This window comes from Grampus griseus (genome assembly GCF_964374135.1).
Source record: "Grampus griseus genome assembly, chromosome: 10".
NCBI classification, from domain to species: Eukaryota; Metazoa; Chordata; class Mammalia; order Artiodactyla; family Delphinidae; genus Grampus; species Grampus griseus.
The window spans coordinates 19,552,356-19,580,296 of NC_139004.1; the positions used below are offsets into that span (position 1 = coordinate 19,552,356).

General features: G+C 40.9%; 2 protein-coding genes across 4 annotated transcripts; one reads left to right on the forward strand and one right to left on the reverse strand.

The window, feature by feature from the left end:
- Positions 1-277: 277 nt before the first annotated feature.
- Positions 278-13,760, reverse strand: TDP2 (tyrosyl-DNA phosphodiesterase 2). 3 transcript variants are annotated; one of them, XM_082663173.1, is made up of 8 exons: positions 13,658-13,760; positions 13,302-13,387; positions 13,076-13,141; positions 8,655-8,828; positions 7,618-7,709; positions 5,527-5,645; positions 3,805-3,975; positions 278-1,219 (listed from the first exon to the last, which is right to left on the reverse strand). In XM_082663173.1, the coding sequence occupies exons 3-8, from the start codon at positions 13,138-13,140 to the stop codon at positions 938-940; spliced, it is 903 nt and encodes a 300-aa protein (XP_082519299.1). In that variant the 5' UTR covers position 13,141; positions 13,302-13,387; positions 13,658-13,760; the 3' UTR covers positions 278-937. The 3 variants fall into 3 exon arrangements, with proteins under 3 accessions (XP_082519299.1, XP_082519297.1, XP_082519298.1); XM_082663171.1 differs by having other exon boundaries at positions 13,474-13,741; XM_082663172.1 differs by lacking the exon at positions 13,076-13,141 and having other exon boundaries at positions 13,474-13,741.
- A 62-nt stretch (positions 13,761-13,822) lies between these two features.
- ACOT13 (acyl-CoA thioesterase 13) lies at positions 13,823-27,935 on the forward strand. The gene is made up of 3 exons (XM_082663029.1): positions 13,823-14,131; positions 23,787-23,971; positions 25,652-27,935. Exons 1-3 carry the CDS (start codon positions 14,051-14,053, stop codon positions 25,806-25,808), a joined length of 423 nt encoding a protein of 140 aa, XP_082519155.1. The 5' UTR covers positions 13,823-14,050; the 3' UTR covers positions 25,809-27,935.
- Positions 27,936-27,941: the final 6 nt, after the last annotated feature.

Consider the following 27,941-nt stretch of genomic DNA (forward strand, 5'->3'; position numbering starts at 1 on the left):
CAGCTTGTCTTTTTTTAGGTGCTTTAGTTGTTAATTTTGACACCCCTGATGAAAATAAGTTTCTGCCACTTCTCATTCTAATTATTACCAGCAGTTTTCATTTTTATATACTGAGGAAGTCAATATATTCTTGGCAATACTTGGCAGAGTGAGAAGCAACGTGGAATGCCGTTTTCTTCCACACAAAGGTGAAACAGTAGCAGTGGAGCCAGAAACAGGAAGCAGGTAAAAACTTCAATCTCAACATGAGCACAAAAACATACTAAAACAAACTATAAACAAGCAGAATTCTTTATTTAAAGTACATTCTCTTATGGGGGAAAAAAAATGTTTCCTTAACGCACATGTAGAAGTGCTCCTCATTCACGTCTTGAAAAAAATTCAGTTTTACAAGTAGCAAAACTAAAAGGCTAATTCTTTTTACACATTTATTTTCCTCTTAGAAAAAAAGTCCAATGCCTCTATAAAACTGACTTTAATCATTATCAAGCCTAACTTTGCCTCTGTTGGTGACATAACTACAAACATGAATTTTTAAAAGTTAAGGGATCTTAAATCATGAGTTCATTTCTAGCTTACCAGTTAGGCACTGTTAGCTGACAAAAAGTCTGATGTAGGACAGCTGCAATCTATTTAAATGCAGATCTAGCCAGCAGCTGTGAGCACTATTACAAGATAGCCTTTGTGACCTTTCCTTAAGAGGCCTCATGTTCTGAACACAGGTATGCTTTCATTTAAATAAACACTAAGATTTAGTTCTGAAATCTGAGGACACAATCCACAAAATAAAATCACAGTCGTTTTTTCTTCTGTTACAATGATCCAGTATATTAATTCCTCCATATTAAACTACCTTTCCAGACAGGTAGCAATTATATTTGCAAAAACACAGAACAACATTGCTCAGAACATTTAAAACTCGTATTTGAAAAGCAGTTCACAATATTAAATCTAAGGTGCACAGAAGACCCCAGTGATCACTAGGAAATCTACCACAGTCCAGTTTTTCCAACCCAAGGAGGTCCAAACTTCGGGGAATAATGTGGCCGCCTTCTGCTGCTGCTCTAAAAAATATTCGATCAAAACGAAGCTTACAAGTAGCAGCTATTCCAAGATTAGAGTTCATCTGTGTATCCCATGTATACTGGCAATGCTTAGGTTTGCCCAAAAACTCCCAGACATCCAAAGTGTTGCTGGGTAAACCACCACATTTGGAAACCTAAAAAGAAAAAGAAAGAAAACTCTTTTCAGTCTTCTTTTCCCTTATATTAAAAAGGTCTTTACCGTTACCCCATCTAAGTGCAACTTTTCACATCAGAATGCCACGGATTATTTATTAATGCACAAATGCAAAACTAGATACAACCAGATATATTATAAAATTATTTTACTGCATGATAATAAGTAGGTAATATAAAAATATCAAGAGAGACAGAGAGGTCTGAAATTTGCCCCTTCTCTCTTCTGCCACAAGTAGCTTCCTAACTTTGGGAGTCAGATAAAACTCAGAAGACTGAAAATCCGTGGTCTCAGTTATTGCTATTAGTAGTTTTAAAAAAATGAAGATTAAGTGTAAAGAAGGCAAAACTGTTACTCTAATCTATAAATTGAGTATACCATTTATATGATCCAATAATGTCAAATGCCTTCAGTTTTATTTGAAATTTACTAACAACATTAACTTTTCCTCCCATTCACACTCTAGGATTAAAAATTTTTTTTAACGTGGTAAAGTATACATAAAATTTACGACTTTAACATTACAGTTCAGTGGCATTAAGTACATTCACATGATTGTGCAAGCATCACCACCATCCGGCTCGAGAACCTTTTCAATGTCCCAAACTGAAACTCTACCCATTAAACACGAACTCCCCATTCCACCCTCCCCCCAGCCCCTGGCAACCACCATTCTCCTTCCGGTCTGTATGAATTTGACTACTTTAGGAAACTCACATAAGAGGAATCACGAACATTTGTCCTTTTGTTACTGGCTTATTTCACTTAGCATAATGTCTTCAGGGTTCATTCACGTTATAGCATGTGTCAATATTGCCTTCCTTTTTAAGGCTGAATAATATTCTATTTCATGTATCAATATATGCATTTTGTTTATTCATCTGTCAAAGGACACTTACACTTAGGTTGCTTCCATATTTTGCTACTGTGAATAATGCTACCAAAACAAGTGTACAACTATCTCTTTGAGGCTCTGCTTTTGCTTGCTTGTATCCACCCAGAAGTGGACTTGTTGGATCATATGGAAAGTCTGTTTAATTTTTGGAGGAATCCTTACACCATGTTCCACAGCAGCTGCACCATTTTACATTCCCAGAAGCGGTGCACAAGGGTTCCAATTTCTCCATATCCTTGCCAACACTTGTTATTTTCTGTTGTTTTGTTTTTTTATAATAGTCATACTAATAGATGTGAAGTGGTATCTCATCATGGTTTTGATGTGCATTTCTCTCATGACCAATGATGTTAAACATCTTTTCATGAACTTACTGGCCATTTGTATATCTTCTTTCGAGAAATGTCTAAATCTTTTGCCCATTTTTTTCTTTTTTAAATTGTATTTAGGGCTTCCCTGGTGGTGCAGTGGTTGAGAGTCCGCCTGCCAATGCAGGGGACACGGGTTCGTGCCCTGGTCCGGGAAGATCCCACATGCCGCAGAGCGGCTGGGCCTGTGAGCCATGGCCACTGAGCCTGCGCGTCCGGAGCCTGTGCTCCGCAACGGGAGAGGCCACAATAGTGAGAGGCCCGCGTACCGCAAAAAAAAAAAAAAAAGCTTTAAATTGTATTTATTTATTTTTGGCTGCGTCGGGTCTTAGTTGTGGCACATGGGATCTTTCATTGCGGCGTACTGGCTTCTCTCTAGTTGTGGTGCGTGGGCTCCAGAGCATGTGGGCTCCAAAGCTGTGGCACGTGGGCACTCTAGTTGTGGCGTACGGGCTCTCTAGCTGTGGTGTCTGGGCTCCACAGCACATGGGCTCAGTAGTTGCGGTGTGTGGGCTTAGTTGCCCTGCTGCGTGTGGGATCTTAGTTCCCCGACCAGGGATGGAACCTGTGTCCCCTGCATTGGAAGGCAGATTCTTAACCACTGGACCACCAGGGAAGTCCCCTGCCCAGTGTGTTTTTTTTTTAATTGTAGGAGGTCTTTGTATATTCTGACTATTCTGAATATCTCATCAGATATATGATTTGCGAATATTTTCTACCATTCCACGGGTTGCCTTTTCACTCCATTGATAATACCCTTTGATGCACTACAGTTTTTAATTTTGATGAAGTCTACCTTATCTGTTTTTTCTTTTGTTGTCTGTGCTTTTGGTGTCATATCCAAGAAATCACTGCCAAATCCAGTGTCATGAAGGTAAAAAAGGTTGAAAACAGAAAATCCAGAAGGAAGAGAGTTAGGGACAACTATGTTAGTCAAATCTTTCTGTTCTTCTTATCTTACAACTAAGAAACTGCAAATAAATGAACTTTTCTAAATTCTTCTAATCATTATTTTCTCTAAACCCCTCTTGTTAATCAATATATATTGTTTTGTGTTGTCTGTTTCATATACCATATATATGTTTTCACCCAATAATGTAACAGCCCCTTCTGCCTCTGCTTCCCCTGTGCCAGGCAAGTAGCACAGGCTAAATAATCATTTGCTGAATTGCACCTGCAAGGTCACGTATACATTATGAACAGATCAAAGTCCTAGTTTTAATAGCTTTAGTCAAAAGAAACCTAAATTAGTTTCCACAGCAATAATCTGCCCATAAACACTGAAATGACTTCATCACTCACTTCGTGATCCCTTAAATTTGTATCTCCTGCAAATATAACTGTAGCTGACTCTGGAGCCTCTTGCATTTTCTTTAAAACCATTTTCAACTGATTCATTCGTTCCTTAGCATGCCCTCTGGTGCTCTCCAAATGAGAAGTCATAAGGCAAAGTTCATTTCCTGACACACTCACCTGCAACAAGATAAATAATTAGAGTTGTTAAAATGATCCACTAACAATTAACACTGAACTTTGTTAACAGAATCAGTAATTATTCAACTGATTGGTATATATCAATATTTACTAGACTGAAACTATATAATCAGCACTGTGCTTATCCTTAAAGGTCAAAGAATACTGAGCAAGTACCCACTAATACTTCAAAACCTCCCTTGAATGTCAACTCCACTGGGAGCCCTTCCCCAGCATCCCAGGCATCAGTGGCTCCCTCCCCTATCCTCCTACAGCACGCTGTGTAGACTGTTTATAAATTCCCCTAGATCGAACTGCAGCACAGTTATCTCTCTCCTACAAAGCCCTGAGTCATTTGAAAGCAAAGATGGCTCTTTTATTTATTACTATGTTACCGAGAGCCTGGCACATAGGTAACTCAAAATAATGTCAGTTAAATGAATGAATGAGAATCACTTACCATTTGCAATTAAGATACCAACAATGTAAGATCTCTCATTATTTAAACTAATTGCCTGCAGAGTCCAGTTCAAATTCCTTCACATTGGGCATTCATGATCTCCTATAATCTGGATCCAACCTACTTTACCAACCTGTCGTCACACTACCCGCTTTGTGCCCTCTACATCCAACTGAATAGAAGGCTCGTTTATAGCTACACATGCCCTCTTTCATATATACATACCCTGCTATGTATAATTTGCAAATGTTTGCTCATGGTGGTTCTGCCACCTGCACTTTTTTTTTTTTTTTTTTTTGCGGTACACGGGCCTCTCACTGTTGTGGCCTCTCCCGTTGCGGAGTACAGGCTCCAGACGCGCAGGCTCAGCGGCCATGGCTCACAGGCCTAGCTGCTCCGAGGCATGTGGGATCTTCCCGGACTGGGGCACGAACCCGTGTCCCTTGCATCAGCAGGCAGACTCTCAACCACTGCGCCACCAGGGAAGCCCCGCACTGTTCTTAATGTCTACATTTTACATATTTTTCAGGGCCCGATTCAAACCCAACTTCCATCATGAAACGTTCACTAAACAGTGCAGCTGAAAATCATCTTTCCTTTCTCTAAACTTCCATGGCATATCATTAGACCTCTCCCATGGCATTTATGCCTTTCGTTTATTTTAGGTACTATACATACAATCTCTCCCCTGCTAATCTATGAGCTCTATGAGACCAAGATCTATTTGACTCATTTTTGTAAGACTCACAGAGTACAACACAGTACCAAGTACAGTGCATTTAATAAAAAATATTAAAAAATTTAAAAAAAAACTACTTTAGGAAGCAACTGTGGAATGTCAGCAAACTCTTATACATTAAGAAAACATCTAATGAATCAAGGATTTTATTTTTACAATTTGTCTATATTTGAAATGTATGTAAAAATTTAATTTATAAAGTTCTTTAAGACTATTTAAAAGAACCTATAAGTGAGGAGTAAATATTTTTCTAAAGACAATGGTTTCTTAAAAAGGACCCCATCATGGAACTGTGAAAAAAACAGTTCATTCTTTTTTTTAAAAAACCAGTCAATTTAAAAAAATTACTTACATGCACACACAAAAGGTTTCTCATCATTTTTGTATTTGGAAAAGGAATAATCTCTTGGCTTTTAAATTTCAATCTCGATTTCTTCAACATTATAGCTGTGAAATATCCTTCTTCACGACCTTCAGATGTGTGCGGAAAAGAATTTAGGCTGAGAGATCAGGGGTATCTGCAGTTTATCCCAAGCTCCCCTACTGAAAATTTTATAACAAGCAGGTATAGATATTTAAATGGATATAAATTTTAAAAGTAAACTATTATTTCAAAATAGTTGAAGATGGTCAACCAAGTCCCTCTGTAACTGTAAGCATGGAAGAAATATAAAAGTGTAACTGGAAGTATGGAAGAAATACAAAAATAAAAATGCATTTACATAAGTGCCCAAAACAGTTAACAGTGCCAATACCAAACATAAAAATTTGAAAAATTTCTGAAAGGCAGAGTAGATGAGACTTAAACTGAGGCAACTTGACATGCAGTTACTTTTCACTCGGGAAGCACCAGAAAAATCACAGTAAGTGAATAAAAACTTTAGAAAGGTATAAACTTGCAAGAAGAAACAGAAATGGAGGGGCAATGAATGAAAGCTTCCAAGTTTTTCAGAGAACTAAGTAGGTGGAGCAGTGGTAACTGGTTTATCAGAACGGAGGGGAACCAGGAAAAGAGGAACAGGAAGAGAAAGGAGAAGAATGGGAAAGAATGGGAAACGGAGGAGGGCAGCAGACTAGAAAGATGGCAGGTGGAGAGTCCAGCAGGTGGAAAGAAGGAGGAGAGGGAGAGAAAGGAGGAGGGAGAGGGAGGGAGGAAAGAAGAGAGAGACAGAAAAAAGAATTTTCCAGAACTGAAGGTCACAAACCTCCAGATTGAAAGGTCCTACCAAGTGTTTGGCATAATAAATGAAAAAAAGACCCCCAAAACACTGGAGTTAAAAACAAGAGCCTCAGGCTTCCCTGGTGGCGCAGTGGTTGGGAGTCCACCTGCCGAGGCAGGGGGCGTGGGTTCGTGCCCCGGTCTGGGAAGATCCCATGTGCCGTGGAGCGGCTGGGCCTGTAAGCCATGCGCGTCTGGAGCCTGTGCTCCGCGACGGGAGAGGCCGCAACAGTGAGAGGCCCACATACCGCAAAAAAAAAAAAGAAGAGCCTCAAAGCTTCCAGAGCGGGAAGGGGGGGAAGAAAGATCAAGAATTAGAATGGCATCAGACTTCTAATCATCAATAATGGAAACTAGAAAACACTGAAATCATGCCTTCAAAATTCTGTGGGAAAATGACTTTCTACCTAGAAATCTTTGTCCAGCCAAACTATCAAGGAACTATGAGAATAAAACATTGGCATTTCCAAATAGGCTGGGATTCAAAAACTTCACTCCCCATGTGCTACTTCTTAGAAAGTGACCAGAGAATGTGCTCCAATAAAATGAGGAAGTAAAACAAGGAAGAAAGCATGGGATTCAGAAAACAAGATAACCAAAACAGAAGACAGGCAAAAGGAATACCCAAGAGAATGCAGAAAAGTTGTCCCGCAAAGAGAGAGAGAGAGAAAGGCAGATAGAGAGAACCCTCTCTTCAGCAATTTTGGATTAAAAAGTAAATCAAAATTAAAATCATAAACTAGGTAAAAGTGAAAGTCAAAGAAAACATGAGATTTAGCCAAAAGTCACGAAATGAAGCCAAAGTGGTATATTAAAATGCACTTAGTAAAAACAAAATAGATGAAAAATCAAAAACTAAAATATTCACGGCAAAAAGGTAGAAAAAGAACAAAATAAATAAAAAATTAATAAAGACTTTTTGAAAAAGCATAACCACAGTGCAATCACCACATTTAAACATTTTCTAACAATCTGATTTCACCAAAAAGCTACTTAGTGCCTCAAATTTTGGCAATTTATATTTTCCTGAAAAATCATCCATTTCAACCATTTTTCCACATATGTAATATTCTCTTATGATTTTTTTAGTATCCTGTGTCTGACTTCTTTTTCTCAAACTTACTTTATTTGTGCTTTTTCCTGTCTATGTTCCAATTGTCTAACTTTGGTTTATCTCTCACCTTGTTTTTCAAAGAAAAAGTTAAATAACAGGAAAACTGTTACCTGTAATAATCTCATAACTACTTGCTTTCTTCTTTAGGTAGGCAGCATATGGGGGAATAACTTCCTGTAGAAATACCACATCTGGGCTGTACCTAATTAAACACATCAATTTATGAAAAATATGAGGTATATCATTTCATTTGCAGCTACCTAGATTAGGAAAATGCCACAGCATAAAAGAAACACAAAATTATAGTCCTCTAGGACACCTAATATTCAATATTTATGCTGACCTTTGATAACTATAAAATGAGAAAGACCTGTGCTATTTAACAAATAATACTGTAAAGATAAAATAAAAAAAAAAATATATACATGACAACCCTTCAAAGTTAGAAGAACAGGAATCACTGACACTAGAAACCAATAATATTAAGAGCCTACAATGGTCCTCACTCTTTTTTTTTTTTTGTGGTACGCGGGCCTCTCACTGTTGTGGCCTCTCCCGTTGCGGAGCATGGATCCGGACGTGCAGGCTCAGCGGCCATGGCTCACGGGCCCAGCCGCTCGCGGCATGTGGGATCTTCCCGGTCCGGGGCACGAACCTGTGTCCCCGGCATCGGCAGGCGGACTCTCAACCACTGCGCCACCAGGGAAGCCCCGGTCCTCACTCTTAACAGATGCTTTAAGTGTTATTTTCTTCAATCCTCTTGAAACAGTTATTATCCATGATGAAGAAAACTGAGCTCTGGAGAACTGAAGTGGCTTACAAATGGTTCCACAAGGTCACAGAACTAGTGTGTGGCAGATACGGATCCTTTTGGTAATTTTCTTTTCATAGCAATAATTCTACACACAGTTTAGTAAATAAAATAGTACTAGAAGGCTATGAACAAAAATTAGCATTCCCTCTGTACCCCAAGCCACAATCCTGCTCCCAGAGGCAGTCACTCCCAATTCCTTCAGATGTTTCCTCTGACAGCTGGACTCTGAAGTCAGGACCAATTCCAAAGCCCATAACCTTGAACTGTTACCCTCCTTGTAGGCAGGTAAGACACGTTATCACACTACCATGACACAGATGTAATAATACTTACAAAGTTAAATAGGAACACACCCCTCGAGCCCTCTCTGGCAGATTGTTTAGGTCCAATCCATCAATATTCCAGGTAATGAAAGAGAACATGCTGCCATCTTCTTGCTGAACATTTTCAGATGTGCTGGTTTTAGAACTAGTGGAATCACTTGTTTCTTCCTTGGTTAGGTCAACACTGGCAAGATAAGAATGAAACACAACTTTGCAAATAATCTATAAACTGATTAATTTAAAAATTATTTTGTGACTCTCTGTAGCCCTCATTCTACAGGTAAATAAACTTTAAGAGTCCTAAAAGTATCTGCCTATAGAAGAGCAAGAGTCTGATGAGTGAGGAAAAATAGATTCTTACTGTGTTATCCAAATGTCTGCTCACTTAGAACCAACTCAATATCCCTCAGTGACATAGGTCACTAAAATGATTTGATAAATTATGACCCCAAATCAGATTGAGTAACGTAAGATTTCCACATTTATCTGGATTCACTTTAAATCACATTTGAAATAAGATCTCACTGTGCCAGATAAATAATGGCTGCAATTCTTTGTTATTCCCCTCACTGAGAGGTGAAGTCCAACTAATACCCTTCCCCTTGAATCTGGACCTTAGTCACTTGCTTGACCAATAGAATATAGTGAGAAGGGTTATTCTGGGATTTCTGAGGCTTGGCCATAAGAAGCCTTGTAGCTTTCACTCAAGCCTTTTGGAACACTCTGCCCAACAAGAACGCTGAGCTGCTACATGAGAAATCTGACTACTGTGAGACTATCATGCTGGAGAGACCATGTGTATGGGCTCCAGCCCACAGGTCTGCCTGACCCCACCTTTCCCACCAAGGCCCAGACATTTGAGTGGAGGGACAAACATTATTAAAAGGCGACTGCTAAGCATTTATAAAATATACATAAATTTAAGAACTAGGGTTTTGTATTTATAATTTTAATAAATGTAATGCCAATTTTTAACTTCTTTAAAAAAATTTTATTTTTTAATTAAAAAAAATTTCTTTTGCCCACGCCACGCAGCTTTTGGGATCTTAGTTCCCCAACCAGGAAGTGAACCCGGGCCACAGCAGTGAAAGCACCAAGTCCTAATCACTGGACTGCCAGGGAACTCCTGAAAAATTTTTTTTATTGAGGTATAATTAACAGATAATGTTATACTAATTTCAGGTACACAATATAATGATTAAATATTTGTATACACTGCAAAATGATCACCATGATAAGTCTAGTTAACTTTTAAACTTTTTTTGAAATAATTTTAGACTCTTAGAAAACAGTAAAAAGAATTCTACTCACCACTCATCCAGATAAATGTTAACGTTTTACTTAATTAACATTTACTTGCTTTACTCTTTTTATTCTGAAACATTTGCATAAATACTTCTGAATGCATTTCCTAAAAATAAGGACATACATACATACCCTAGTACAATTATCAAAAATCAGAAAATTATCATTGATACAATGTTATTATATAAAGATCTATTCAAACTTTGCCAATTGTGCCAGTAATGTCCTAATCCAGGATCACATGTTGCATTGAGATGGCATGAATTTCTTTCAAGCTCCTTTGATCCAGAATAGTTCTTCCATCTTTGTCTCTCCTGACCTTGATGTTTTTGAAGAATACAGGCCATTTATTTTGTAGAATGTCCTTCAGGTTGGGTTTGTCTGATGTTTTCTGAGGATGTGCATTTTTTGGCAGGAATCACACAGAAGTGATAGGGTGTCCTCCTCAGTGCATCAGGCCAGGAGGCCTGATCCAACAGTACTGGATTTGTCTCCAGTACTGGTCACGTTAACTTTGATGCCTTGGTTTCTCCACTGCACAGTTATGATTTCCCCCCATGTAATAAGTATTTTGCGGGTAGGTACTTTGAGACTATGTAAATGTCTTGTTTCTCATCAACTTTTACCTATTGGTTTTTGTCTTTTTTAAAATTTATTTATTTTTTTGGCTGCGTTGGGTCTTCATTGCTGCGTGCAGGCTTTCTTTAGTTGCAGCGAGCAGGGGCTACTCTTTGTTGTGGCGCGTGGGCTTCTCATTGCAATGGCTTCTCTTGTTGTGGAGCAGGGGCTCTAGGCGTGCGGGCTTCAGTAGTTGCAGCACATGGGCTCAGTAGTTGCAGCAAGCAGACTCAGTAGTTGTGGTGCAGGGGATTAGGTGCTCAGTGGGATGTGGGATCTTCCCGGACCAGGGATCAAACCCGTGTCCCCTGCATTGGCACGCAGATTCTTAACCACTGCGCCACCAGGCAAGTCCCTTAGTTTTAGTGTCCATTGATGATTCCTGTCTGAGATAATTACTACCAAGATAGTTCCCAAATGGTAATTTTTTTTCTAACTCTCACATGCCTTCAACATTTGGTAGTTGGAATTCTACTGTGAGGGAAAGTGTTCCCTTCACTCCTGGACAAATGTATTTATATCAGTGTGGATTCTTATTCTATGCTATAGATAAAGCCTCACTCTCACTGGCATTTGATCTGAGTTCCAAGAGACAACAGACCACAGCCTCATCCATCACTTTGCTTGTTTTCTGCCAATTCATGATTCTGGGCTAGGGGACTCCTAATGGTCCTCTACCCCACCATTACTCAGCTCCACCCACTTTTTTTTTGAGGGACGATTTCAGGGACTCCACCTCCTTTGTTCCAATTTCTTTACTGACTACAATTTAGGATACAACTAACAGACACCAACACAGGCTAGTCTGAGTAAAACAAAAGGATTCACAAGGAAACAATCGTGTCCCAGAGCCAAGTAAAGGAACACAGCTATGTCTATGGAAGTTCGATCAAGGCTCTCTCTCAATCCTACTCAGCGTCCCTTGGTTTCACTCTCTCTCTGCAGACTAGCATTCTCAGCTTCCCCATGCACAAAAGAGTAGGGGTATGGGTCCCCCACAGGTACTGAGTTAACATGTACAGTCCCAGCTTGACAGGAAGATTCACTAAACACTCTTGGTCCTAATCCCAGGAGAGAGGATCTGACTGGCCAGCACGGGCCAGGTGAACATCTACTAATCTAACTGGCTCTAGCTGATACAACATGGGAGCCAGAGATATGTCACTATGAATGGGTAGCCAATTCCCCAACAACAGGCCAGGCAGACGGAGAAAGGAGCCTAATGAAATGATCTTATCACATTTAAAAGACAGTGCAGCTGAAAAGATCACAGGGAGGAAAGAGTATCTACGATGAACAGTTAACTGTAGAGGCTGCCCATACAGCTGGGAGAACTTTATATATTCAGTTCATACTTATTGAGAGCTTATTACCTGCCAAATATTGTATGAGACTTTGGGAAATCAACAATGTATGAACAGATACTGTCTTCACCAAACGTGTAGTCTAGTGGGAGATATAAAATACTAAATAGCGATTATAATATGAATTAAGTTGTCATGCATGATGCTATACAGAATTACTTAAGAGGAGAACCTTACCCAGACTTGGGAAATCAGGGAAAGCTTCTTGAAGACAAGTCATGTCTGTAAGGCCAGCTGGCCCGGGGAAGAGGAAGCATCAGCTGGTTCCAGGAAGAAGCAGCACTGAGGCAGAGCGTTCTCACGTATTCTGAGAATCAACAGAGACTCTCCCCCGACTTCCTGCCCCAAGGACGGGGGGGTGGGGGAGGGGTGGGAGACTCAAACCCCTGAAAGTAAGCTGGTCAATACCTAGCCCAGCCGTGGCTTCACCAAATAAGGAATCACCCTGCATAGCAAACCACCCCTCCCTTACACCCCAGTAAAAATTTCCCACGCCTAGGACTGGGCGCGACTTCTCTGGCCCCTTTCTCTCGGACCAGTGAACCTCGCCCCTCGCCCAGGAGCGCTCCCTAATAAAGCTCACTTGAAGCTTTCCTCTGTTTCGCGGTGCCGTTTGTTAAGATCCGACCTTACAATGTCTAAGCTGGACTTTTAAGATAACTGTTACTTAGCAAGGAAGGAGGAAGAAAAGGGTTCTAGGCAGAGATGATAAATATCTTTACAAAGTTTGAAAGGCAAGAAAAAATGGCCCACTGGAGAAAGGGAAAGTTTGGTATGCTTGAAAGTTTTGTAGGGTAGGAAAGAGAGTGTGAAAGGAAACGAACCCAGAAATATGGTCAAACCGTGGAGGGACCTGTAAGGCACCTGGACTTTAAGAGCAGAAGTGCATGAATTGGGGAGGGAGCACTGGAATAATAGGGGCGGATGTGCAGTTTATAAAAACTATTATCCTGGCCGGGCGGTAAAGAGTAAATAAACAACAACAGTACAAGAAGCAAGAAGACTTCCAAGTTACCATTCCTCAGTAGAGGATTTTGCCTCATTCATTTGTTTTGAAACTCTTGCTTACATATTTCCTAAACTTGGAGTCAAAAAATTACATTTCAGATATTCCCCCACTCCCCACCCCCCGACTCCAAAGTACCTTCGAAGTGACAGCCTGGACTTCGGGAGAGAAGCGTCAGCTCCGCTGCTGGGACGCGTCTCCATCCTACGCACCAACACAAACCCTCAGCCTCCGGCTATTCAGAGGCGAGACTTGCCTCTACTCACACCCGGCCGTCCAACTCGACTGCAGGTCCCAGGACGCCCAACGCAACCCAGTACAAACTGCCCCCGCCCAGAGTCGTCCCCGCCCCTTCATCACTCACCATGGCTCGGGCTCAGAGGCGGTCTCAAGATGGCTTTTTAAAGCGCTCTCCTCCACTGCCGGCTCGAAGTACGAGTCCAGCGCTCTCTGCAAAACAAAGACACAAGGATGGGACGTGTGCGCTGCACGGACCAAAGTAAAGAGCGGGAAAGAGAGAAGCAGCGAAAGCGTACTTCCATCTCCCAGTCGTTCTCGGCCAGGTAGCACTGAGCCACGGCGGCGTCGCAACTCGCGACCGAGGCAAACTCCACACACAGAAGTCTCCGCTTCTTCACCTCGGGCTCTCCCTCCTCCCGCTCACCCTCCGGTGCACCGTCCGGACCGCTCTTCTGCTCCATGGTATCCCCGCCAGCTCACCTCCCTCTAACCCGGGCCGAGCGGGGAGACGCCTGGGCCTCTGCGCAGGCGCCCAGCGCCCCGGCGCTCGCGCATCAACCTCCTCTTGCGGAAACGCGCTCCGCTTTCGGCGGACGACAGCGCGCCTGCGCAGCAGGAAAGCGGGCCCGGGCTGGCGAGGGCTAAACGGCGCGTGCGCGCGAGGTCACAACGAGGCGCGGAACGTCAGTGCGCGAGCCGCGGTCGCACCGTGGCCGCCGGTGCTCGCGAGTGCGGACTTGGAGCGCGTCGCGGGCCCAGAAGGTTGCAAACCCTTCGCCCTTTCTGTCCTTGTTCTTTTGCGAATTTCCGGGCTTCCCTGCTCTTCCAAGAATCATTCTTGAGTGGGGCCTGGGAGCCGGCGAACGGTCCACGATGAGCTGTAAGGCAAAGAGTCTGCTGGAGGCGATAAAGTTCTCAGGAAAGGCTCTCGGTTTTGACAGAAGTTTGGAAAAGGTATTAGAGGCGAAGGCGCGGTTTCTAATGAAGGGAAAGAACGCACCATGCTTGGTTCGTGGTGAGCGCTGAATAAATTGTCTCTGGCTAGATTCTGTTGGACTGCGTCCCTAAATTCACCTTAGTAATAATAATTACTACTTTAATGGAGCACAGTTGTGTGCTAGGTGTGCCTACATTGATCTGTCAGCCTTTAAAACGAAAACGTAAGTGGTTTGGTCAGCAAAATGGCTTAGCCAGCAAAAATAGCAGAGGAATTGCACTTTGGGACATGCAAACTGTGGCCAACTATAGGCAAGTCCTCAACTGTTCTTTTATAGCGAGGAGAAGAGAATGTTGAGAGGAGCTGTTTTGAACAAGTTCGCTGGAGGAGAGGAGAGCTGGGGCTGTGGTCGTCTCATTGGTTGAGTTGCGGAGGTTTCTCAGCAGCTGGGTTGTTGCTGGACGAGGAGAAAATCTTCCTTTTTCCTGCTGGGGTTTATAAAATAAGCTGGGAGGAGTGGTAAGTGGGGGAAAGTTCCCCCTTCAGGGCTTCCCAACTCCATTTTGAATGAGGTATTTTATAATAATAATTTTATAATTGTAATATATAATTGTTATTACAATATTATAAACATTTTTAAAAGAAGTGAAACTAATTTTAGTAAAATATTTTAAGTAACTCATTATATCCAAAACATTTAACATGTAATCAGTAGAAAAGAGTACTTTTTGTACTTAATCTTTGAAATCCCGTGTGAATTTTACACTTACAGCACATCTCAATTCATACTAGCCATGTTTCAAGTGCTCAGGTGACTAGTGGCTACCATGTTAACTGCACAGGTCAGTATCATAGTAGGTGCTCTGTATTTGTTAATTTTATCAAAAATGGATTTTGTAGTTGTCTACTTTTCGTGTGGGAAGAGTTGCTCAGGCTAAAGTACAGGTTTATGCTTAGTGATGTATAAATCCAGTCGTGAACATGGTTCCTTTTACCATAAATTTTAAGGTAACGTGATCTAGACCAGTGGTTCTCATTTGAGGGTGGTTTTGCTCCCCATGGGACATTTGACAGTGTCTGGAGACATTTTTGATCATCACAACTGGAGTGTGGTGGGAGGGGTGGGACTGGCATCTAGCGGCTATTGGCAGGGATGCTGCTGAACATCCCACACTGCACAGGTTCCCTCCCCCGTCCCCACGACAGAGAATCACCCACTCCAGACGTCAACAGTGCTGAGGTTTTGAACACTTGACTTAAACCATCCTCTTATCATTCATTTTGTCCTAGGTCAAAACTAGATAAATTGCAACTTTGTTGTTCTCTATAAGAATATATGAACCATGTCTTTGCACTGAAGTTTCAGTTGGTTGTTCAAATCTTGCGATTTCTACATGTGTTGGCATAGAACTGAATGTGGTCTTTCTCTAAATCTTTGGTTAATAATTCTTTTTTGTTTTTGTTTTTTATTTTGCGGTAGGCGGGCCTCTCACCGTTGTGGCCTCTCCCGTTGCGGAGCACAGGCTCCGGACGCGCAGGCTCAGCGGCCATGGCTCACGGGCCCAGCCGCTCCGCGGCATGTTGGGATCTTCCCGTACAGGGGCACGAGCCCGTGTCCCCTGCATCGGCAGGCGGACTCCCAACCATTGCGCCACCAGGGAAGCCCAATAATTCTTCTTTTTTAATTAATTAGTTTTTTTTTTGGCTGCACTGGGTCTCTAGTTGCGGCGAGCAGGGGCTACTCTTCGTTTTGCGGTGCACGGGTTTCTCATGGCAGTGGCTTCTCTTGTTGCGGAGCACGGGCTCTAGGCGCGCGGGCTTCAGTAGTTGTGCCTCGCGGGCTCTAGAGCACAGCCTCAGTAGTTGTGGCGCACGGACTTAGTTGCTCCGTGGCATGTGGGATCTTCCCGGACCAGGGCTCGAACCCGTGTCCCCTGCTTTGGCAGGCAGATTCTTAACCACTGCGCCACCAGGGAAGTCCCAACAATTCTTTAAGTCTCTTAATATAACTAGTGTGGTTTTTGCGCCTCACTGGACCTTGACTGACAAAATTATTTTATGTCAAAGAATTGTCCCTTTGGTGATTTAAATATGACACCAGAGATTTTTCAAGGCAAGAAATGCTCACTTTTAAGTGCAGGATTTTAAAATGCAAGAATATTGTTAAAACTAAATTGGAGTAAAGATGTATATTGTCTCTCAGACACACTTGTCCTCTATACCTCATTGCTTTTGCAAAGGTGAGAAGGAATAATGTTTCTGGGTGTAAGAAGCAAGTGAGATGTACAGTGCTATTGTGTCAAGTCTGCTCCATCACCCACTCCCACAAAATCAATGAATCAAGTAGAATAACACTTGAAAATTTGGCTGATAATATTCCAGTGGGGATTTTGTTTTTTGGACAGATGTTTTGACCTGGCATATAGAATCTCATAAATGATGGTGACTTTCTGTTCCTCTAAAAATGATCTGTTGAAAAAGGCAAATTGCAAAATTAGTCATGGTACAGATGTCAAGTCAGTGCATGAGATCATACATTAGAACTTCTTTATTTAAGCCTGTTCTCTTTTTAAAACCTCTGTTTTATCAGTGTTTATAAATACCCACAAAACCTATCTTTTATAAAACACTGATTCAGAAAAACTAACATGCAAAATAAATGTCCTACATGTGGTCTGTCACTCCCATCACTCCAGCCAACTGCCAGCACCAAGCACCATACATGTGAATTATGCCATCTAAGTCAACCAGCTCCTAGCAATCTGCCAGCTGCCTGTAAAAACAAGAGTGAGTCCAGGCAAGCCCGACAGAAGAACTGGCTGGCTGAGCCCAGCCTAAATTGCCAACTGACAGAATCAAAATCTAATAAATGACTTTGTTTTAAGCCCAAAAAAGAAAGTGTCCTGTTCTTGCTATAAGATCACTTTTAAATCAGTCAACAAACTAAGTACTCTAGGTTATAAAGAAATGCCAATCACAATTCCTCGCACTCTAGGAGTTTATCGTCTCAGAGGAGAAAAGTGGGTTCCAAGGAACAGTCCCATCAGATGTGCCCTGAGAAAAAAGAGTTCTATGAATAAATAATTTCAGAAAACACTGATGTTGTATACCCCCTTTTTAAAATTGTAGTAAAATGCACATAACATAAAGTTCACCATCTTAACCATATTAAAGTATTCAATTCAATAGTAATTATTGCATTCACATGGTTGTAACATCACCACCATCCATCTCCAGAACTTTCCTATGATAACTTTTATCATAGGATTTACTATTCATTATTGAAAATATCTGTTGATTTTTCTGTCTTCCCTCTCCTCACTGAGAGCTCTTTGGGAGCAAGTCCATAGCAGAGTTCCATCTTGCAAAACTGGAACTCTACCCATTAAACAATAACTTCTCATTCCCTTTTTTCCCCAGCCTGGCAACCCTCATCTACAGTCTGTCTCTCTGAATTTGGCTACACTATGTATCTCCTCTGAGTGGAGCCATTATATCCCTTTTATATCTTAAAACTTTTGACTAGTTCTGTGATAAACATGTTTAACCTTATTATGTTTAAGTTACTTGCCAGTGGAACTCTTTCCCCCACAATAACACATGTGGAAGGACATATCTCAGGTGAGATCTGGAATCTCAGGTGAGATCTGGAAATACCATGTGGAATCCAACACACAAAGAAATAAGGGAGGGCAGTTCCGAAGCAAGGTAAAATTGTGTAGAGTCATCCTTGTGGAAATGAGAGGTGAAGATGTGTAGGTGAATGAGATGTCTCAAGAGGAAGAACACAGACTAGAGAGAAGCATTAAGGATTTGGGACTGAACCTTGAGGACATACAGGGTTGAGAAAGATAAGCAGCCTTTGAAGACTACAGAAATGATTAGGAAGGTAAGAATTGACCTTATACTTACTAGAAAAACTTTGAGGCTTTGGGATCTACCACAAAAGGACAGTAATATTATTTAAAATTTATCAACATGATATGCCAATAGATATTTCTGGAATACTGTTCCTCAGTGAACAGAGATTATTTCAACTTCTTTGTTGCTGTTTGACTTGTGGCTTTATCATAACTGGCTCACCATATTTACATTCCTGCAGGGCATAATTCCTTCCTGGGAATGACTCTATATTCAGGTACTACATTCCAAACTAGATCAGCTGCAAAAATTCTACCCAAGTTTGTGCTTTCCCTCTTGAGAGGAGATCTGGAGCAGTGGATAGCCCCAATCCTCAGTCTGTAGGTGGTGAGGAAGTTCCTCCTCTATTAGCCCCTCTTTTCCAGGTTCAAGGCAGCAGAGAAGCTGTATTTGAGAGAAATCTTGCCAATGTGATTGATGTGACAGAGGCCTTCATAGCATCCACCTTTATAGGCATTCTAGAATAATTTGATAAAATCTGCCATTTGCCAACCCGATGGGGCAGGTACTATTATTATCCCCATTTTACACATGAGTAAATAGAAGCTTAACTTTTCTAAGGCCTCACAACTAGTAAGGGGGATCTAAACCCAAGTTGTCCGCTCCCTGCCTGTGTGTTAACATTGTATTATAGTACCTAACCTTAGAGAAACTGTCCTGTATCCTGAGTGAAACTGGCACCAACTGTAGCCTTTGGTGGGCTTGTGAGTCTGAATGATTAGTTGACCCTCTGACTCCTGGCGGGCATTGCAGAATAAGAGCCAGCAAAGGGGATGTGGAGTGGCTAGTGGAGGAGGAAAAGAATCTGGAGGTGTGAACGTGGGAGTTCAGGAAAGGCCAGAAAACAGTTTAGATGTTGCAGAATGCTGAGAGGTCAAGTAAGGGACAGGCTGAAAAGCATCCACTGAATTTAGTAATTAAGTCATCCTTGATCTTGGCAACAGAAACAATTCCAACTGGGCAGTTTTAAGCAAATCCCTGCACCTTAAAATTGCTTAAAATAAAAATTTTAAGCAAATTTTAAAAATTTAAGCAAATGTGAAACTATCCAAACCAACTTTCAGTTTGATTGTTGTGTCTGAGTCACAACTTTGATAAGGATGAGAATTAAAATGTTTTAATCACCTATGATATGCCAGGCCCCATTCTAACTTAATTTGAATTTTATCTTAATCTTTATAAAACTCTAGGAGGGTAGTGCTATCATCTCCACTTTACAGCTAAGGAAACGTCAGTTAAGGATCTTGCCTAAGGGGCTTCCCTGGTGGTGCAGTGGTTAAGAATCTGTCCGCTAATGCCTGGGACGTGGTCCAGGGAGATCCCACATGCCACGGAGCGACTAAGCCTGTGCGCCACAACTGCTGAGCCTGCGCTCTAGAGCCTGCGAGCCACAACTACTGAGCCCACACGTCTACAGCCCGTGCTCTGCAACAAGAGAAGCCACTGCTATGAGAAGCCCGCACACCTCAACGGAAGAGTAGCTCACGCTCCCTGCAACTAGAGAAAGCCCGCACAGCAACAAAGACCCAATGCAGCCAAAAATAATTTTTAAAAAAAAAAAAGGATCTTGCCTAAGTCTGGCTCCAGAGCTAGTACTCTTAACCATTGGTCTAGTCACCTGTGTAATTAAGCTACTAAAACATACATTTATTATAAAACTGAAATGTTGGGCTGATACAGCAGCATGGCTGAACCACAATTCTTGAATAGCTTATGCCTTTTTATGGCCCCTTAACATAATTTCCAACCATTTTTCTTGCCGTTGCCACCCTATCACACTGCCACCTTCTATTTTACTCTTTACCTCTTTTCCTGCTTATATGCAGGTGCATTTTTACATCATCCTCAGACACACTTCCTCTGGTATCTGCACTGTGTCACATGTGAAATCAGCTGTGTCCACCATCAGGGCAAATTGCTTTGAAAACAGCCTCCTTTACAAATACACAAAATTCTCATCCACCAGTATTACCTGTTCTCTGTGCTTTTGTGCATACATGTGGTCTTTCGCATTCCATATCCTTGGTTGACTCACGTTTGTACATACGTGCAGGTTTTCTCATGCCATGTGCCACACTCCTTGAGGCCCGTTACAGACACCCTTACAGAGCCAGAGACATGTTTCTTTATCCATTAGCAGAGGCCCTGTGTGTGCTGCTCAGCAATCAGCAGCAGTCCCAATCAGGCGGTGACTCTTAAAGACCAGAAAGATTGGAAACCTCAAGGCCTAAGAATAATTCTGGGTTCTGGGCAGAGCTTCCTATTAGGGACTGTCTCCTTCATTGCTGTTGACTATTAGGGATCCCTTCTCAATGTCTTCACTGAAAAGCTAAGTGAGGAAGGGAGAAACTGTGTTCGTCACCTGAAGCATATCTCTCTGTGATGGAATTTGAGCCTGCAGGTCAGGGGTGGCAGTGGGGGATGCTGTGGTAGCATGAGTCATATAAACTCATGTGAATGCCTGAGGTGCAGGGAAGAGACAGTACACTGCAGGCCATACAGAAAAAGGGCAGATGTTTATATGAGCGCATGTCCATTTAAGACCATTTTTATGCTAAACTGAGGAGTCTGTTGTGTCAGACTGGGCTGAGCCATAAAAGTTCTTGCCAATCTATTGCAGTCATCCAACCTGCAGGATTATTGGGGCCATGACAGCTATATTTCTGATCCCATGGCATCACAAAAGGCTACACGCCCATCTTCCTCCCGATGCATGAGGTCCTAGTTGTCTGCAGCAGTCCAGGTGAGATGTGAGGGGAGGCAGTTTTGCATTAGTGGTTAAGCCAGAGACACCTGGGTCCAATGGCGATAACACTATCTACTTCAAAGATTTGTGAGGATCGAGACAGGGTCTCAATGCCTATAGAACAATGCATGTACATTTCTGAGCATGGTCTGTAACACAAAGTTAGCCATAGTTAGTAACCAAATAAACACGTGTGCTCTCTACAGCCTATATCTTGACTGAGATCTTTTTTTTTTTTTTTTTTAAATAGTGTCCTCCCCACAACCCAATTCTTTTTTTTTGTGGTATGCGGGCCTCTCATTGTTGTGGCCTCTCCTGTTTCGGAGCACAGGCTCCGGACGTGCAGGCCCAGTGGCCACGGCTCATGGGCCCAGCTGCTCCGCGGCATGTGGGATCTTCCCAGACCAGGGCACGAACCCGTGTCCCCTGCATCGGCAGGTGGATTTTCAACCACTGCACCACCAGGGAAGCCCCCCCAGCCCCATTCTTCATCAGACAGGTAGCTCTCCATTGGTTTCTTCCACCGCAAGACTGTTTCTTAGTTCTGGGAGGTTGGGTAGGACATCCCTTCATTGGGATGGACATCCCAATGTTGGACATCCCTTCTTCCATTGGTTTACTTATTTTTACTGAGGGAGACAAGAATTGGCAACGCAGGGAATTCCCTGGCTGTCCAGTGGTTAGGACTCCACACTTTCACTGCTGAGGGCCCCAGGTTCGGTCCCTGGTCAGGGATCTAGGATCCCACAAGCCATGCAGCCCAGCCAAAAAACCAAAAAGAATTGGCAACACATAAAAGCATTTCTCTGCCATATCTGGCTGACCAGTACAAAAGTATCTCTATTCCAACATACCTTTTCAACCAGTTTTGTATCTTAGTATGTCCTTTGTCCTTTCAAGTTGTGGAAAAAGATAAATATTAAAATCAGTATTTTGGCGGACTTCCCTGGTGGTCCAGTGGTTAAGAATCCGCCTTCCAACGCAGGGGACATGGGTTTGATCCCTGGTCAAGGAACTAAGATCGCACATGCTGTGGGGCAACTAAGCCCATGTGCTGCAACTACTGAGCCCGCACACTGCAACGAAGATCCTGCATGCTGCAATTAAGATCTGATGCAGCCAAAAAAAAAAAAAAAAAAAAAAAACCCAAAATCAGTAGTCTGCAGTAGAAAATCCAATCGACATTTGTTTTACCTTTTGTCATCCCAGCCAAAGTTAGATAATAAAATGGAACTTTAAGAACTGAGCTCTACTAAACACACCATACCTTAAAATTACACTAAACTACCTTTGGTGACTATGATGCTTTCCTATTCGATTCTATTTCTTGAACTGCCTGGCTTTTTCCTGTCTTCACCTGCCTAACCCCTGCCCGTCCTTCAATCCACAAATAATTCCCCAGGATGCCTTTCCTAATGTCTCTTCCCTGAAAACATACTTTGATAAGTAAGATCCTTACTTCCAGCAACCTGTATTTATCCTATCTGCAGTAATTCGCTCTACTGCAGTGTGCATGTGTGTCTGTTCCTTTAGACTGGGAACCCCTTAAAAGCAGGGATTTGATCTCGTTCATCTTTAGACTGCAGTGCTTGACAGACTCAGGTAAATGCCCCCAATAAGGTGAGTTTACACCTTGGGCTTGCTTGGTGTGTATTATTAGTTTATGAGGACATCTTGTGGCTAGGTCATTTATTGTATAAATAGACTTGATCCCGTTCTAACGTTTACTTTTCCATTGATTTACCCATTAAGCAAAACATATTATTTAGGATGGTTCATATTTTATAGTTCTGTTTCTGTTTTACATCAGGGCCTTCTAGGGGATAAACAACAACAAACAACTAAAGTCATAGTTTGTGAAATGCTGAAATGTCTTCCTGGTGGGAGCATAAAGGCCGCTGAATACCTAGAGATTCTATAGTTAGCAACTAGGGAGACTTGGAGGTGGACAGACCTAGATCTGAATCTCAGTTCTGTCACATCCTGGGTGACCTTGAGAGTAAACCACTGAATTTAAGTTACACAAACTGGAAATAATCCCTTCCTTGTTATATAGTATATGGAAAGACTTTGGCACAGTGCCTGACATGAAAGTGCTCAATAAATGGTAGTTATCTAGAATTAAACCATTTAATGCTTGAGACATCCTTTCCTGTATCTAAAAACAGACACATCAAATATTCATCCATATTCTGCCTGAACACTTCTGGTGACGGTGAGAATTACATTGCTGGATGCAGCACATTCCATTCACAGTTTAGTTCCAGCTTCTAAATATTATCTATGATGTTTTTTCCTAGTAATTTAGATAGGATATAAGAAACATATTTCTATTATTTTTCTTTAAGTTTCCTTTCTAAAGATGTTTGATGTAACATTTTAAATTCATTGTTCCACATTTTATCTTTCATATAATTTTTTCATTATGATACCATAAATGGGGCAGGACCTTAAAAGCAGCAATTTACCTTTGCTGGATTCTATCAAACTTTTTTCATATTAAAATAAGTTTATGGTATAAGCTTATTAATTCTAGTAATGCATTAAATTACTCAATTTCTTCCAATAAATCGTTTTAAACCATTCATTATGAAGTCATTCTAAAAAACTACTTTGTGCAAAAACTAGAGAACATCCAAATTAAAACTATAATGGGTTAACAAATCACAAGGACCAGCTGGCTTTGTTGGTGCAAAATTTCTAAGGAGACATTAAGAGATGCCAGGTTGTTGTACACAGGCTGAAAAGCTCAGACGGAATGTTTGATTTCTGCAGAGGAGTGGAGATTAAGAAAAACTACTCCTGCTTTTCCCTAAGTATTCCTTTTTATTTCAAAACAGTTTACATCAGAGTTAATTTCTATCAGAGAGATTGGTAACTTGATTTTCAATTTCTGAATCAACTTTTTGTGGGTGACTTGGTTTAATCCAATGATAGTTCTTGTTAGGCTGTTTGGGCTTTTCTAATACCACCAAATATTCAAAATTTTTTTTTTTTACACTTAGGTGACTCTTGTTTCTGCTGTCCCTGGGAAAGTGATTTGTGAAGTGAAAGTAGAAGAGCAGCATACCAATAAAATGGGCACCCTCCATGGTGGCATGACAGCCACTTTAGTGGATGTCGTATCAACATATGCTCTGATGTGCACAGAAAGGGGAGCACCCGGAGTCAGTGTCGACATGAACATAACGTATGTATCCAAACTGTACCCCAAATAACTTTTTCCAACGTGGTAACTCATTTCAAACAACCGAGACTAAACACATTCGTAACATAAATAAAGCATGAGGTGCCCTTAGCTGGTCATCCTTAAATGCAGCTATAGATTTGCCTTAAAATATTCCATGGTTTTAGAATCTAGAACTAGAGGAATTAATTTCCAAGTACAACATATATCAGTAATAATAAGTAATCAGTAATATAACCAGTAATAAATGGGGAATGATCTAAACACTCAAAAAGGCAAACATTCAGCTTCTAATATGCATACTGTTGGGAAAAAAAATCATCACAAACTCACGGTTTGTAACTGTTTTTCATACAATCCTTAAAAGTGCCACTTGTACAAATGTCTCATGAAGGTTGTACTGAGTACCTATAGAGAAAAGCTAGAATAAAAATAAAAGTTGAGGAAACCTTCACGTATACATCGCCATTGCCTTGTAACACAAATGTCCAGTTTTGCAATACTTCATGTTTTTCTGCAACTGCACAGACATGCTCTCATGATAAGGAAGCAGAACCCCAGATGTCAGGTTTGTTTCACTGTTGTGAAAATGCCTGCAGGGGTCAAACACTTCCAGATGCAAAAAATTAAATTCCCACATTAACTAGTACTGTTGCCAGTGTCCCGTTCACTAAAGAGTGCAGGGCCCGGGGATTTAGTTTCAAGACAATTGATTTTTCCACCTAAGCAAGAGAAGAAAGATTTTTGTTGGAAGGGGAAGCAGGGGTTAGGGTGGGAAAGCCAATGTGATATATCACAAGGGCAATGGAAATAATGTATCAGGTTGTTAAACAATCTAAATCTTTTCTTAGGCTAACTTAACTTTCAGTCTCTCTCTACTATGGAAATAAATTGAGAGTGCAGTAAGCAAATCACAGGACAAGATGCAAATGGTGTTTTGAAATTAAGACGTACAAAAAGAAGGATCTGCTTGGGCACTGGTGAGCCTATTCAGCAGTCCTTACCTTATTCCACATGATAAGGGTAAGACCACTTGATGACTCTGCTTTGCCTCAAGACCCTCTACAACCCTTTGCCTTAAGATCTCTCTACGAGCAGAGATCTTCCAACCTAGCACTGCATTTCCTGATCTTCTAAGATACTGCTGCTACAATCCTAAAGGATTTTTAATAAGCTAAACATAATTTTGGCCTTTCAAAGTATGTGTTGCCAAAGTATTGGCCACCATCAAGAGCTGCCTGAGATTCAAAAGGGCCTCATATTAATTCCTTATAGTTATTAAGTCATTTTAGAGTTGAATAAATTCTGCATATTGATATGACAAGATATTAACACCAAGTGTTAGTTCACCTAGGAAGTTAAGCCAATTAAGTGAAAGCTCAAGGGAACCTCTAGCCACAAATAAATATTAAGTGGGAAACTAAAAAAAAAAAAAAAAATAGGGCGGTGCGGGGAGGCAGGGGCAGTTGAAAACCCCTTCCTATATTTTTGGGAAAAGAAATTTGTGTGCATAAGGAATCAGTAAGATATAACTTGGTCAGGACCAGCCTTTCAAATTAGAAAGGATATTATTTTTAAACTATTTAGGAGTAAATAAGTAACATAAGGCTGTTATGAGATGCACACAACTTTCTCTTTTAAAACCTATTTGCTGGTAACTAAATTTAAATGTTTCTTTTCAAGGTACATGTCACCTGCTAAAATGGGAGAAGATATAGTGATTACAGCACATGTTCTGAAGCAAGGAAAAACACTTGCATTTGTTTCTGTGGATCTGATGAACAAGGCCACGGGAAAATTAATAGCACAAGGCAGACACACAAAACACCTGGGAAACTGAGAACAGCAGGGTGACCTAAAGAAACTCAACAATGAATGTCCAGAGTAAATCTGACTTGAACAAATGTAATTTTCAAAATAAATTAGCACAACCAGAAGTGGCTAAGAAATATTTTCTTTGGGGAAAATGCCATCGAGATCAAGTGGAATATAGGATAGAGTTGTCTATATTCTAAGCCTCTTTAGTTTTAGTTTATAATCATACATGATACTTGGATGAAAACATTCGTAGCTCAAAAGTGTTTTGAAAACAGGTAAAGCAAAGCTAGCAGGACCATTTTGAGATAAGATTACCTTAAAACTAAAATTCAAGATAAAGGAGAAATACAGATTAACAATTAATCCTTAACAAATTGTAGGTCCTTCTCAGCTCTAAAATGTTACATTTTTTAACCCACTTTCAAGATTATGGAACTTCAAAATAGATGAACCATAGGCCACATTGGAAAATAAAGTAGACTGAGTAGTCCTCAACAAAGTTTAAGGCTAAGCACATTAGTGATAAATAGTCCAGTGGGTGCACTGCTTTTCTGAGAATTTATTACAGGAGTGGCATATTTTATAGTGGTGGGGGCAGCTCCTCTTCTCGTACCTAGGATAAAACCATGCAGATCTTGAATCTCCCAATCTGCAGTACTGGAAAGACCAAGTTCACAAATTGTTTAGTCCATTTCTCGAAGTTTTCCTGACTATGGCATTCATAATAGTTGGTTTCTGCCATCAGGGGGTCTTAGTTAACATTTCATGACTGAAGATCATAAAGTTCCAAAGCAACTTTGGAAACTGGAAACACAGTCAACAGTTAAAGGTTTATTGTCCTTTGGTTGTATTAGAATACATGCTGATCTGTCTGCTGAAAGGACAGAAGCAGACTTGATAGTAGCAGTGAGCACACAAGAAACCCAGATCTAGTATTTCCCACTAAAAGTAACTTGGGCTCCTTGGTGAAATACCTGATTTCAGAGCTGGGGGCTGAGATAGGGAAATTACAAGATGAACATATCATGTGCTTTGAAAGTAAGGAAGTGCTCAAGAAAATGATGAGAGGCATGAAAATTATACAGCATTGAAAAGGGAGTCCAAACTGTTTAGGTAATAATATTGAATAAACAGCAGAGACAGGAGAGCTCTTCCTTTTAACAGAATGCTGGTAAATGTGGAGGGGTAGATATAAAATAATAACTATAAAATGGGGAAATAGGACATCACATTGACCAATTAAAATGAAAATCAACAGTGTACACGGACAGTGTGTTTCTAGGGGGCATAAGGTACTTACATTGGGCTTTGGCCAGGATACATAATCCAAATCTAACCATGAAGGAACATCACTCAAATGTAAAATAAGGACACTCTGTGTTTTAAAAAATTGGCCTGTACTCTTCAAACTGTCAAGGTCATTAAACAAGCTGAGGAACTGTTCAAGATTAAAGGAGACTAGAAACATGACAACTGAATGCAATGATCCTGTACTAACTATAAGGAAATAAAAAAAACCGCATAATCAAAGATAGGAGGACAATCAACAAAAGTGAAATATGGATGGTAAATTAAAGTATATCATTGTTACATTTGAGTTTGATAATTTTACTGTGGTAATAAGAATATCCTTGTACTTGGGATATATGGAGTACCGAGGGGGAAGGGATCAAACTCCCAAACGATTCAGAAAATATATATAAATATATGGAAAAAGACAAAACGTCAAAATGTCAAGAGTTATTTTGTGGGTGAAGTTTATACAGGAGCTTTCTGTATTACTTATAACTTTCCCAATTAAAATTATTCTAAAATAAAAACTTTAACTCTACAGAGCCAGACAGCCAGGTTTTAAATCCTCCCCTACTCACAATGAGTGTGGACAAGTTCCTAAACCTCTGTATCTAGATCCCCTCAAGGTTGTTAAGATAAGAGCTTAGAACAGTACCCAGCCATGATAAAGTGTGAATTTCAAATAGATTCTAATTTTAAATTGATCAGAAAACGTGAAAAATTATTCTAAAATTAAGAATATTTTTTTTCTTTTCCATGAAGCCAGGCATAAAGCCAGGATGATAATTGTTAAAAGCTAACAAAATGTCCTTGATTCCCATACCTGTTGAAATTATAAACCCAACTTCTCTTGAGTTTACTG